Raw genomic sequence first — 14,400 nt, 5'->3', positions numbered from 1 at the left:
GTTGTTTGTAAGACATTCAATGTTGTTCCATTTCCTCCTTCTTAGGGTTAAAGTATGGAAATACTTGGTATTTCTTTGTCCTAGTTCAATGAAATTATCTCAGGATTGTTGTTTCATAAAGGATTCTTGTGTTGCGTATAGGTTTTCTAGTTCTACATATTTGGCTCTAAGTTTTTTTTGTTGAAACTCTGTGATTCTACTTGTTTTAAGTCTTTCTATTTCTTTTAGTAATTTATTAAAAAAATTTTGAGGGGTTACCAAAAAAATTTCTCTTCCAATCCAGGAGATTTGTTCCTAAGGTCTTTAAGTTTGTTACTAAGTCTAGAGAAGGTTCTTCAGAAGTATTTCTACACCAAGAATTTTGTATAAGTTGGACACAAGAGGGTTCTTTCTCAGCGCTGAATTGGGGGCCCTGAAAAATAATTGGGGAGCCCTAGATACGGACAAAAACGGTCATGAAATAGTAATTGGGGGTTATCCCTTATCCCATTTTTTTAAAATGCTAAACTACCCCCGAATCATTAGTGGTAATTAAGCTAATTAATTGTTACTTAGTTTAGTTAGATTAAAATCAGATTTAAGGATAAAATTTTGATAAAAGAAAAATTGTGTTTTTGTATTGTGGAGAGGAAGAAGTTGAGTTTTTGGGGAAAATTTTAGGGTTATTTGAAATGAGTGATTCCAGTGGAGGAATCCTATTGCTCAAAATGAAGGAACCAATCCTCAAAATGAAGAACCCGAAGCTCAAAACAATCAGGTAAACTTCCTATACTCTTCAAATTGTATGAATGATGCTCCAAGTGGTTGATTCATGTATACTATGCAACTACTCAGAGTGAGGGTCGTTAAGTCGAGAGTGTAATAAACGAACGACTCTAAGGAGTCGTCAATTACTTGACACAACCTTTGACGACTCAAACCTGCAACTTTTGCAGGTTATGAAAAATCGTCAACCAAGTGTGATATAATTGACGACTCCAGCTAGTTAGGTCACATAGAGTCGTTAACTTAATATGTTTAGAACCCAACGACTCTAAAACTTTTTACTCTCTGAAGATGTTACTCTTAGAGTCGTTAATTTGGCATTCCTATATACTGACGACCCTAGCGAGCCATTTCATAGATTAATGAGAGTCGTCATTCCCCACATGTATAAATAGTAACGACTCTATCGCTTAAACGACTTCAAAATTTTATAAATTTCCTAGTATAGACGTCATTTCATAGATCAAGGGTCGGCAGGCAAAATTTATAAAACCAGACGACCCTTCAACATCGTTAATGACTTAAAAAATTTGACATGACGACCCTTCAACATAGTTAACGACTACAACCATTTGACATGGCGACCCTTCTTATTTTTTGAATAGGGAACAAATTTTGTATCATATAGAGTCGTTAGTTTCATAAAGGGGTCGTCAAACAAAGAATCGTTAATGCTTTAAAAATATATTGACGACCCTATCACTATTTGGGACAGAGAGGTGGTTCTGCATAAGACAGAGTCGTTCGTATTTAGAAAGGATCGTCGAGAAGAATCGTTAACGATTTAGAAATTCCTGGACGACACTATTCTAGGGCAGAAAACCAGGTTTAGGGTCGTTATCTACTACACCCTAATGGTTAACGATTTTTCATCAATTCAACATGCATATCAAAAATCGTTAAGCAATAAAAAACCGTGGTTAACGACCCTGGAACTGTAACTGCAATTTTGCAGTTGAAAACTTAATTTTTCAATTAACAAATCAAATTAAAACGCAAACCCAACTTAAATTAGGGGGTTTTAGTTCACTTACGATGATGAATCAATGAGATTTTTTTTTCTCAGAAGTCGTCAATGGAATGAAAAACAGTGGGAGGGAGGGAGCGTAGGAGAAGAAGAATGGGAGGAGAAGAAGTTTTGATTGAAATGAAGATTTGGGGCCTAGGTTGGTGGTTAATGAGATTTTTAGGATAGTTATTAGAGAAGGCTAAATTGGTATTTTCACCAATATTTTGGAAGCCCTGTATTTTTTATGGGGTGGTATAAATTGGATGAGGCCCCTAATTATTTTCCATGGCCCCCAATTAAGCCATATTCTTTTTGCCAAGTATCATAAAATTTAAAAATCCATTCTCCGTTCTTATGGATGTCATTTAAAGTTAAAAGAATCGGGGAGTGAGCTGAACCTACTGCTACTAAATGGGTTAAGGGGGCAGAGTACACTCCTTTGGAAACAAAAAAAGAAATTACTTCCAAATTCAGAGATGACTTTTTGTTCTGGTCGCCAAACAAGCTCTAGGAGTTATGGAAGAGTTTTAAACCCGGCTTGCTAAAAATAATTAATTTGTACTCCACACAAAGCAGTAACTCTTTAAGTTTGTCCTTCAAACAAAGCAGTGACAGTAAGAGTAACGCAATTTTACCGCAGTGTGAGTGATATCCACATCCACAGTTTCTCAATTCTCAAATAGCGTTTGTTATGTACAAGACTACAAATGTGATCATCTTTGATACGGCTGGATTTAATGCGGCTCGTTATATGCTTACAGTGGTCCGATTCCCTGCTATTACCCCATGTACGCCGCGCACCCAAAAAGAGTCAACGGTTGGCTCCAATGTAGCGTTTCTCAGATAATTAAGCATCTCCCTTCCCCAAAAGAAAATACTAGAGGATTGGTCAAGGTTGCCGACAATCGAATGAAAAGACGATTGGGCATTATCCGTAACCTGTCTTCCAAAAGTTGAAAATTCTTCCGTTCCAGGTTGCCTCACTATTGCCAAGTTGACAACATTCTAATTGCGTAAGATCATGTTAAAAAATATGTTAATCGTGTTAGAAAGTGCTCAAACTTATGCTAATTGCCCATTCCACGCGACCGTCGCTGATGTGGTGAACACCGGAATCTAGTCGGCTGTAACTGTTGATGTGGCGAACACTGAAGCCATACGGAACCTACACTATGTTTGTTTACTCCTGACTTATCTGAGTCGTCTGGATCTGAGTGAAATCACCTGACTCATCTGAATCTGACTCAATATGTTTGTTTTGAGTCAGATCTGACTCATCTGACTCAAAAAACATGAGTCAGTGGTTTGGTCCCGTGAGTCAGGGGTATTTTGTTACCTGACTCAAATGGGTCCGAGTCAGTGGTTATGTCAGAGTCATAGGTCGAGTCAGATCTGACTCAAAATGCAAAACAAACGGTCTGACTGCTGACTCGGCCCGAGTCAGAGGTTGACTCAGATCCAGACGCCGAGTCAGCTGCAAACAAACAAGATGATAGTCGACCGCAGTTACTGCTGATTTGGCAAACACTGTAACTTGGGATAGCGACCGTCTAACAATCCAACACATCCAAATCGGACAACTCATCGGAATGAATGTGCAACCCTACTGGCCAAGTCAGCAGGTGGTGAAGAACACGCAAGCACCCTACCATGGCTCATTGTCTCATTTATTGTTCACGACAGCACTAAGCAGACACCTTTCAACTATACAGTATTGGTGATTCATATAAATCTTATCTTAGTGTTGGCCGTTCAAATATTCGAAGAGAAATTAGATGTCTTAATAGTTATGAGAATAAACATCTAGAAAACGTGGATGGGTGAAGAGACATGTCTGTACCAAGGGCATTATTCCAATGAATCATTATCGTCTAATCTACTATAAATGGACCATTTTTATGTTTTAAGTGAAAATGATTGGGGTAATTTGCGTTACCTCCCCTGGAAAGATCATAACTTGAGTTAACTTCCCTACAAAACAAATATTAGTAAAACCTCCTCTCGTCACTTTTTCCATCCAAACCCGGTTAGCTGAGTCAGCTGCTTCGTACAGCTGGATGCTCTTAGGGGAGGTAACTCAAATTATGATCTCTCTAAGGGAGTTAACTCAAATTATGATCTTCTCAGCTAACCGGGTTTGGATGGAAAAAGTGACGAGAAGAGGTTTTACTAATATTTGTTCTGTAGGAGAGGTAACTCAAATTATGATCTTCTCCAGGGGAGATAACGCAAATTAACCCGAAAATGATTGGTTGAATACCAAAAAAAAAAAAAAGTGAAAATGACTGGTTGTTCGAGTTGTTACCTCTAAATGGAAAATTTTATGATAGGAAATCTAAGGGTGAAGATTGGATTTGAAAATTGGCATGTCAAGTTGAAGCTTCGGTACACAATTATTCCCATAAAAAATTCTTAACAAACCTTCCCTACAAACTACATACTAGATTACTGTTGTAGCAGTGTGGCCGACGAAAGAAGCAGAGTGCACAGCACTAGGTATGCAAGGCTTAAACCCACGAGTATGTATCTCAAAACTAAAGCTATAAAGCTATTCTTGTAAAGAAAATGAAAACACAAAACTAAAGCTACAAACCAAAGGTATCCTGAACAGCATTTAGAACTAGGGCTGTCAATGGGTACCCATTACCCGGATCCGGCGGTTTCGGGTCCTAAAGTTGGACCCATTAGCTACTTAGGACCCGACGGGTAATTACCCGATTGGACCCGAATTTAAACGGGTCCAGACGGGTAATTATCCGATTGGACCCGAATTTAAACGGGTCCAAACGGGTAATACCCGTTGGGTACCCGCGGGTATCGGGTACCCGTTTATTCATTTTTTTATTCATATTTTTAGCAAAATTACAAGTATTTTTGCTAGTTTTAGCTTTGATATTTTACTCATTTAAATTTTTTCTCTTACATTTAATCTTTATTTAGTACATTAATAAGAAATAATAATAAATTTTTATAAAAATTATTTAAATCCAAGCCAAAAAGACAAATATATTAAGTTTTTGAGGTTTTTTAAATAGTTTTATTAAGACCCAATGGGTACCCGGAACCGACGGGTACCCGGGTATTTAAACGGGTCCGGTTCTGGGTCCACAAGTTTAGGAACCGGACCCGGAACCGTTAGGAACCGGACCCGACCATTATAAATAGGGTACGGGTCCGGGTCTAATGATACCCGGGAGGACCCGGACACGTTGACACCCCTATTTAGAACCCAAGGGTTCAGTTGTGATACATCTAGGCGCATCAATTATAAATGTGTGACTGATGTCAATGCGCTCCACTCTTTTACCCCAAGAGCATGAAAACCACGTGTAACCAAATAACAATTTTGTGATAAAAAATGTTATTTTATCATCTCATCAAAAGCGGTTCATTTCTTATAACAAAATCAAAAAGAAAAACATATGTTTGGAGTCTTATTTCAGTTCTTCTATTTTTCTCATATCTTCGTCCGCCTACTGCGTCGTACTGATTTCGTTATGCTCATAACGTTTAGTTATGCATTTTGGAATTCACTCAAAAGAAATTCAACTTCTTTTGCTTCAATTATGAATTTGTCATCCCATTTATGATTTAATCTTTATATGGGTGTGTTTGACTTTGAGTAGATATTGATATGGGTAGCTTTGATTTTCTATTTGAAGAAACGGATTTGTGATTTTGATTCTAGGCTTGATTGCTTTCTCGATAATAAAAATAAATCTTGGCTTGATGAAGATTGGAATTGGATTCGCTAGATGGTCATTTAACATTACAGGCTGAACATCTTGATGCAAAAACTTAGCTAGATCTGGTTTTGTTAGCAAAAAAATGGAGAAAAATGATCCAAGTTGAAATATTTCTCTACTCGTAACTGGGCTAATATCGTTTATGGGTAAGATTATGGGTATGGGTCGGAAACCAGATTCGAAAGATCGTCTTCTTCACCCGTTTTACTGGTAATGTAATGCTCTGTTTTTTCTTGAAGAGTTTTCTTTTTCTCCTGTGAATTTAGTCGATATTAACTCAACAGCAATCTCGGAAATGGAAAATCTTACTGTTATTTTTAATGAAATTGAAGTTTATTTTGGTGTAATTCAATCTTTGATATGGATATTCTTAATCGAAAACATGATCCGTTTAGAGTTTGAATCAATCTAAATATCCAATGAGTCTTTGTAAGAAGTTTGAACTGGAAATCTGTTTGTTTCATTATATAGGAAGGAATTACATGATCAATTTGTTTAATCATGACGATTTGAACATCAATTAGAAGAAATTGTAACTAATTTGGATTTTTTTGCACAAACATTGTGACGGACAACATTGAATGTTTTTCACCACATAGGGACTCCTCCCTTTGATCGTCGTCCAATAAACCCGCCCCTCATATCTCATCCAATGGTGGGTCTAAAAGTGGCCTCTGCTAACCCCAAAAAGGGTGAGGGACATAATTTGTTTTTTCCTCGGAAAATAGTGATTACATTAATAGTACCGATTCAAACTAGGATCGTCATCACATGGTTTCTCTGTTAGATAAACATCACAAATCATAACAGTTACATCAACTCTACAAGTATTCCATTGTTTCAGATTAATTGATTCTACCATTTCAACCCCAAACAGACTAGTCTTCCCAATAAACCAAAAACAAGGTACAAGGACTGGTTCAAATGGTCTTGTGAGTTTTGATATAAAAAACCCAACAAAGTAATAACAATACATAAAGCAGTTGTGTTAGGATCTTCAACTGAAGATCCAACCATTTTCTCAAAGTTTTGTATCACAAACATACTATCTAATATAAAGTAAATCCCTAAACTAAAATACCCTCTGATTTCTGGAAAGAACTGAATTGGTTGTCAGAATCGGTTGGAATCTGGAATGGAATCGTGTTAGTTGTCATCATTGTTGGTGTAGTGTCTTTAGCAGTTGTAGCCATAGTTTCTGAAGTTGTTCCTAATGATGTTGCAACAGAGGTTGATGATTAAATTCTTTTGAGAAAATCCAAGTTTTTCTTCTTGAACACCACTATTAAACAAGCCAGAGAACAAGAAGATATACATGAAAAATACCCAATTTTAGAATCAGATTTAAAACCTAAAAAAAAAGAATTAAAAGGCTTTGAAGAAGCAATTACAAGCATCTAAACAAGTTTTTCAGAAGTATTAGAGAGGAAGAGAGAATAAGATGTTGTTGATCTGCCCAAATCTACTCTCATGGAACCGATCTGTGCAGATTTGGTTTCAGGTGGCGGTAAGGGTAAAAACTGCAGAGAGATGAAGGAGAGTTTTTTTGGGTAAAGTAAAGATAGTTTGCAAATTCGAGGGCCACAATCATGTGAGGGGTGATTTTTATGTAGTGTTTTTGACGACATGTGTGGAACTATTGTATTCACAATGGAATGTATCAATATTTTATTTTATTTTTTGAAAGTTGCTTATTTGGATATGCATCCTTTATAATACTTTAATTTAGACGGTTATTTTTTTATTTTATTTTGAAAAAGAAGGTTATATAAAAAGAAAACATATTTACAAAGTTCCAGCCTAGGAACAGTTCAACCTCAAACTACAAGTGAAGAACTGTATCCCACATAAAAAAAACCTGAGAAACAGTAAAATCATTAAAAAAAACTCCCTATTTGAAAGCCAGAGAACAATAGTTTGTCTAATAAGAAAACAAACTTCCCCAATGTCCATAGCTTTTCCTCCAAAATCTCTACGACTACTTTCCTTCCACAAGTGCCACAAAACTGCATAAATCACTTTCCACCAAAATTATTTACATCTTCCACCCAAAACATTGAAACTCCACATCTCAAACAACTGCTTCACAGTAGAAGGAAAAACACAAGAAATTTTGAATGACTTGATGAAATACGACCATACTTCAAAAGCATAATGACAACGAAGAAACATATGATCAGCAGTCTCTTCATGCTCCTTGCAAAACAAGCAAAACTCATTCTCAACTTCAACCCTTCTATGCTTAACATACTAATTGTAGGCAAAGAATTATGAAAGTTATCCCACAACATAAAACTAACCTTAGAAGGAATGTTATTTTTCCACAAAAACTTATGAAAATCACAGTCTTCATCCACATCTTGCAGTTGTGCCTCATAACATTTCTTCACTGAAAACCCCCCCATAATATCTACCCCATCCTCCTCTTCATTTAAACTATGAACTGGACCCAAAGCATTACACAACAGATCCCACTTTAACTGTTCTACACCTGTCAATCTTCTCCTAGCATCACATACTAATCTTCCATCAACTACCATCTATGCAACTGAAGCAGTTTTATTTCTGCAGTCTTTATAAATAGTTGCAAACCTATCTCTGAGCTTTCCAAGACTAGACCATTCATCCAACCGAAACCTAACAGACTTTCCATTATTCAGCTTAAAAGAAATATTCTCCTGCAAGAAAGAAGAAGTATTGAGAATGTTCTTCCACATACTCCTCCCCTTAGGTTTAACATCATCACTTGGAATCAAAACATCAGGATTATTACAGAACTTCTCCTGCACCACCCTTCTCCACAACATTTTCTTCTCCTTAGAGTACCTCTAAATCCACTTTGCCTTAAGAGATTTACTAGTACTTCTGAGATTCTTGATTCCCAAACCCCCTAAATGCTTTGGCATACAAATATTAAGCCATGAAACCCAACACATTTTCCTTCAATTTTCATTAGAATCCCACAAAAAATTCCCCATCAACCTTGTTAACTTCTTCTCCACCTCTGCAGGCATGTGAATCAATGACAAGAAATAAACACGCAAACTATCTAGACAACTCTTAATCAACACCAATCTACCTGCCTTATTCAAAAATTTATTCTTCCAAGTTGCAAGTTTAACCTTCATTCCTGTAATACTTCATCCACACAGAAGCACATCTTGACGTTGCTCTTATAGGCAGTCCTAAGTACTTAATAGGCAATTTCTCAACCTTGCAACCAATATCCAATGCTAAGGATGAAATAACACTATCAACACCAACACTAATCAATGAGCTTTTTTCCAGATTCAACTTTAACCTTGTCAGCATCTCAAAAGAATTTAAAATGAGATAAAGTCTTCTAATCTCCTCCCCATTAGCATCCAGAAACAGTAATGTATCATCTTCAAATTGTAAGTGTGAAATAATACAACCATTTTCCTTAACCTTAAAACCATGAATCTGTCCTCTAACCACTGCATCCAACACCAACTTTTATAAAATCTCCACCACCAACAAAAATAATAAAGGAGACAAGGAATCACCTGTCTCAGCCCTTTAGATGGCTTAATCTTCTCAGTTGAACTAGCATTAATCAGAACAGAAATATGAGCAGAAGAGATGCACCATTTTATCCAAGAAATCCACTTGCTTCCAAAACCATGCTTCTTCATAATTCTCAGAAGAGTCTTCCACTCCACATTATCAAATGCTTTCTCCATGTCAATTTTACACAAAACCCCAGGCTTCTTCTCCTTTAATATACTATCAATGCATTCTCCAGCAATTAGAACTCCATCCAAGATTTGTCTCTCCTTGACAAAATCCCCCTGATAATCAGACACCAACTTATGCATTACCAGCTTCAACCTGTTTGCAAGCACCTTAGATAAAACCTTATAAGAACTTCCTAGAAGACTGAGAGGCCTGAAATCCTTAGAACTACTTGAGTCCTCCTTCTTTGGTATTAAAGAGACAAAAAAATTGTTCAATCTCCAGTCCCATGTACCTCTACAATAAAACTCCCCCATCACCCTCATGAATTCACCCTTAATAACGTCCCAACAAGATTTATAAAACTCCATAGAGAACCCATCTGGTCCTGGAGATTTATTAGCTCCAAAATGCTTAATCACAACAAAAACTTCATCTTCAGTAAACTCCTTTTCCAACTCCATCTTCTCACCTTCCTCCAAACTTGGAAAATCCAAATTATCAAGAGAAAAAGCCACATCATTTTTTTCCTTAAACAAATTCTCATAAAAACTTCTCATCTCCATCATAATTCTTTATTGATCAAAGCATTCTTCTCCTTCTATCTCAAGTTTAGCTATAGTATTTCTCTTTTTTCTAGCATTTGCAATTATAAAAAAATAGGAAGTATTAGAATATCCCCACCTAAATTCATTCTGCTTTGCTCTGGAATGCCACTTCCTTGCCTCCATAATTGTAATATTCTTCAACTTCAGCATGTAATTCAATCTCTCTTCAAACTGATCCTGAGACAAAACATGAGATTCTTCCATCTAATCCAAGCAACCAATCTTCTCAGTCAACTCTGCCTTCTCCTTCTTAACACCACTGAATTCCTCCCTACTCCAGTTCTTCAAGAAGTACTTCAAATTCTGAAGTTTCTTAAAGAAAACAAAACTAGGAATTCCTTGAAACTTCATTATTCCCCACCATTCCTCAACCTTTTTCAAAAAATCCTTATGCAAAATCCGGGTATTTCCAAACTTAAAGTAAGGCTTACACACTATATTTGGTTTTGTGACCAACATGATAGGCTTATGATCAGAAGTCACCCTAGTTAGAGCCACCTGATATCTTCTGGAAACCTCAAATCCATCTCCATACTAAGCAAAAATCCATCTAGCCTACACAACAAAGGATGTACCTGCATATCGGACCAAGTATAGGCTCCACCCGACAATGGAAAATCTACTAATTCATGGATATTAATGAAATTATTATGAAAATCCTTGTTCCTACTATCACCTTCTACTATATTTCTCTCCTCATCACATCTGACTGCATTAACATCTCCTGCAAAACAAATGGGTTCATTCCACCAGTTCCTAACCTCCTCTAAGTCAGACCAAAACAAAGCCCTCTCATTGTAATCACATGGTGAATATAAAATCGTCATTCTTCTGAGTAAAAAGATTAGAAATAGTGTTCTTACTCATTCTTCCATCTTCTTTCAACAACTTGTTCCTATTCCAGATAGTAAGACGACCACCACTGCTACCACAAGTACCAGTTGATGGCATATAATCCCAATCAAACTCAGTATCATACCATATCTGCCTATCCATTAATTGGTTCATTTTCATTATCTTTGTCTCCTGCACCATACACACATCACACTTCTGATCCAACACCAAATTTTTTAGAGCCACCATTTTATCATAGGCATTCATCCCTCGAGTATTCCAACTTATCAATTTAAGATCCATTAACTTTTGGCAATGAATTTGGAACCATCTCCACCACACTGGAATTATCAATCTACACCAAAGGCAACTCCGACGACCATTCCCCATCTATTCTCTGAGTAGCAGAAATCATCTTCTCAGCATTCACCTTCCTAAACCTCTCCTTGTACTTCACCACTTGTTTTATAACTACTTCCTTTAAAATTTTCCTATCCCCATCACAAATTCCTCAATGTGTACAACAGTGAAGCATCATTAATTCAACTGCTTCCATCACCCTCTCCATGATTTCCGTATGTGATAAATGCAAATCTCCAAGCTTCATTACCACTTGATTCTCGATGTCTAAAAGCAGATTCATCTTCCACTACCTTATTATACTCCATACTCGAATCACCTACACCCTCATTAATCTCTCCTTCCTCCACTTCCTGGTTTTCAATTTGGGAATCATCTAAAACCCTAAATCGATTAGAAGAAATGGTGTTATCCTGACTAAACATTACCATTTGACCAGTAATTGTTTTTTGGCTTGACCCCTGCTTCGATCCACCAACCCGTTTACCCGATCCACCAACTGACTCAGCAACTAACTCTCCACCACCAACTGACTCATCTTCTGACTCCCTACCACCTTCTAACTCCCTACCCCCATCTGACTCACTTCTTACTGTACTTTCCAATATTAGAGCCTTATTACGTGCCAACAAACCATTGTTAACAACATTTTGAATTTGAGCTGGAAATAACTCCCTAATCAGAAAGTCAAAATTGCTAACTTCCCGACGGTATTCTAGCTCCACAAACTTGATTTTCTCCTCATAATTAGGATCTCATTCCGCCGTTAACACCACCTTCTGTCCATCCACCTCCGCAAACAACACCGCCGGGATTTTACTGATATTTCCAGTGAATGCAATTCTGAAAAACCATTTCCCCTCCATCCTTAGTGTTTCAGTCGCAATTCTAGAAAATCCTCCACAAGAGAGATCATTCCATAATCTTGCAATCACCCCCGATGACCATTTATCAGCCGATAGTCCTCTAAGATTAAACGAATGGACATATTCTGAGACCTTTCCAACTGGATATAATGTCAATTATTTCTTTCATTGTTATGTCTTCACCGTTATCTTCTTCAGTTTACTAGATAAATCGTCAGTCCACATCGCCAGGGATATCTTCACACCTTTTGTTAGAGCATTGCTCGGTCGAACTCGCATGCGTTGCTATCTCAAGCATGTTTGTCAATGTTAGTGATCAAAACTATAAGTCTTGATTTCTAGCCTATTTAGCTAAAGGTCTCGGACTAGGATAGAAAGTGTAGTTGAGCTCAAGACTCCATGGAAATCATCATACAAGACGAAGGACTACTCAAGGAACTGGTGGATCTTCATCGACTAAAAGGTATGTGGAGACTTGAACTTATCTATCACTCAAAAGTCTATTTACTCTATCTCCTACTCTTGAGACAAAAGTCGTTTTGGTATAGACTTTCACTATACACATTTGCTATTTCGAGCCGAGTTTATCTCGTCTATCTATTTCTCGAAATATGTGTTGGTAAGCTTTCGCTTTAGCCAAGTTCATCTTTACCTAGTGACAAAAGTCACGACAAGTTTCAATCACTTTGAAAATTGCTTACTTTGACGAAAAATAGTTTGTGAATAACAACTATAGAATATCAACGTCTTCTAATAATGTTTCAATGATTGAAATGAGAGTTTAGATTATATAACCATTGGAGAGTATAAGCATTGATGTGGAAACACATATATGTATAAGTCCTTATTCCTTGAACCGAAGTTTGCGAACTTTGTTGATCAAGAGAACCGGAATAGTGGCGTGAGCCAAGTCCGCGAACTCAGTCCGTGAACTGCCGAAGTTCTCAAACCCGAGAATTTCTGCTGGAGTTTGTACTCCTTCCATGAGCTTAAGTCCGCGAACTTGAGAAGGTTATATCTAAAACCGGTTGTTCTTGAACTAATGTTTAAATAAACTAAGGAATGCTTTTGCAAACCGTGGCTATAAAGTTCATGAACCGATTCGAGTGAATCAAACCGATTTTGTTTCGATTGTGTCTTGTGTAGTTACATAAGATTTCCTTGCAAATGAACAACTCTCTAACTAGTTCATTTGAGTCATTTGGACTAGTTATGGTGAAGAAGAATATGGTTGATATGAAAGTGATCATATGACTAACATGTGGTTAACTATTGTTGAAGCAACAAATGTTAATGTTTGGGTACGGTTCATAAACCCAAAATTGGACATTTCATTTGTGTGTGACAAGCTAAGTTTTCGATCCAACGGTTGAGAAATATTAGCTTGAATCTAATCAGGTTTTCATCTAACGGTGAATATTGAATGCTTTGTTACCAAGCTAACATTGAATGCAAACCCTGATTTGAAAGACTATATAAGGGAGAACTCTAGAAACTGGGAAACCTAATACCCACACATTTTGTGTGATACTAGTTGTCCTAAGCTAGAGTCGATTCTCCATTAACCTTTCGTTTCTTCTTCTAAACCAGGTTAATGACTTAAAGACTTCATTGGGATTGTGAAGCCAGACCGGTACTACTTTTATCGTAGTTGTATAATCTGATCTTGCTGTATCTATCGTTACGAGTACGATTGTAATAATTGGCTCGAGATTTATCATCTCCGATAGGCAAGATAGAAAAGTAATCACAAACATCTTCGTCTCATCGTTTGTGATTCGGCGATATCTTTTTTCGCTGCGTCGATTAAGATTATTATGAGGTGATTGATAATATTAGGTTGTTCTTCGGGAATATGAGTCCGGTTTATCAATTGGTTCTTGTTCACCTTGATTTATCAAAAAACGGAACAAAAACTTGTAGGTATTTCTGTGGGAGACAGATTTATCTATTCTATAGACTTTTCTATGTGATACAGATTTGTTTATTAAAGTCTTCGACTTTGGGTCGTAGCAACTCTTAGTTGTGGGTGAGATCAGTTAAGGGAATCAAGTACGTAGCATCCTGCTGGGATCAGAGATGTAGGAGCATAGCTGTACCTTGGATCAGTGTGAGATTGATTGGGGTTCAACTACAGTCCAGACCGAAGTTAGTTTGGAGTAGGCTAGTGTCTGTAGCGGCTTAATACAATGTGTGTTCAATCTGGACTAGGTCCCGGGGTTTTTATGCATTTGCGGTTTCCTCGTTAACAAAATTCTGGTGTCTGTGTTATTTCTTTTCCGCATTATATTTTGTTGTATAATTGAAATATCACAGGTTGTGCATTGTTCAATCAATTAGAATATCCGACCTTTTGGTTGTTGATTTAAATTGATTGACACTTGGATATTGGTCTTTGGTACCATCCAAGTTATCTCTGGTTGATAAAGACTCGTAGATTTCTATTTTCTTGAGTAAAGATCAAATTGAGAGATTGAGATACAAACTCTTTGATATACTTTTCTCTAGATTGAGTC

The 14,400-nt window shown here is 37.0% G+C and overlaps 1 protein-coding gene across 1 annotated transcript; it reads right to left on the bottom strand.

Annotated features, from left to right (window-relative positions):
* Positions 1-10,028: 10,028 nt before the first annotated feature.
* On the bottom strand, positions 10,029-11,048 carry LOC113279588. Its single transcript, XM_026528268.1, has 3 exons — positions 10,688-11,048; positions 10,400-10,548; positions 10,029-10,211 (listed from the first exon to the last, which is right to left on the bottom strand). The coding sequence occupies exons 1-3, from the start codon at positions 11,046-11,048 to the stop codon at positions 10,029-10,031; spliced, it is 693 nt and encodes a 230-aa protein (XP_026384053.1).
* Between the last annotated feature and the right edge of the window lie 3,352 nt (positions 11,049-14,400).

Source organism: Papaver somniferum, chromosome 5, assembly GCF_003573695.1.
Source record: "Papaver somniferum cultivar HN1 chromosome 5, ASM357369v1, whole genome shotgun sequence".
NCBI lineage: Eukaryota > Viridiplantae > Streptophyta > Magnoliopsida > Ranunculales > Papaveraceae > Papaver > Papaver somniferum.
Note: the sequence above shows the minus strand (reverse complement) of the source record. Positions and strands in the feature narration are given on the sequence as shown.

What these genes read in the sequence shown, in the direction of transcription:
- LOC113279588 (XM_026528268.1), bottom strand. Translation starts at nt 11,048, where the DNA reads ATGGGGAATGGTCGTCGGAGTTGCCTTTGGTGTAGATTGATAATTCCA. An exon ending in GAAAGAAGATGGAAGAATGA is followed by an intron (nt 10,549 to 10,687) that starts GTAAGAACACTA and finishes TTTGTTTTGCAG; the next exon opens with GAGATGTTAATGCAGTCAGA. An exon ending in ATACTTGGTCCGATATGCAG is followed by an intron (nt 10,212 to 10,399) that starts GTACATCCTTTG and finishes ATTTTGCATAAG; the next exon opens with GATTTTTTGAAAAAGGTTGA.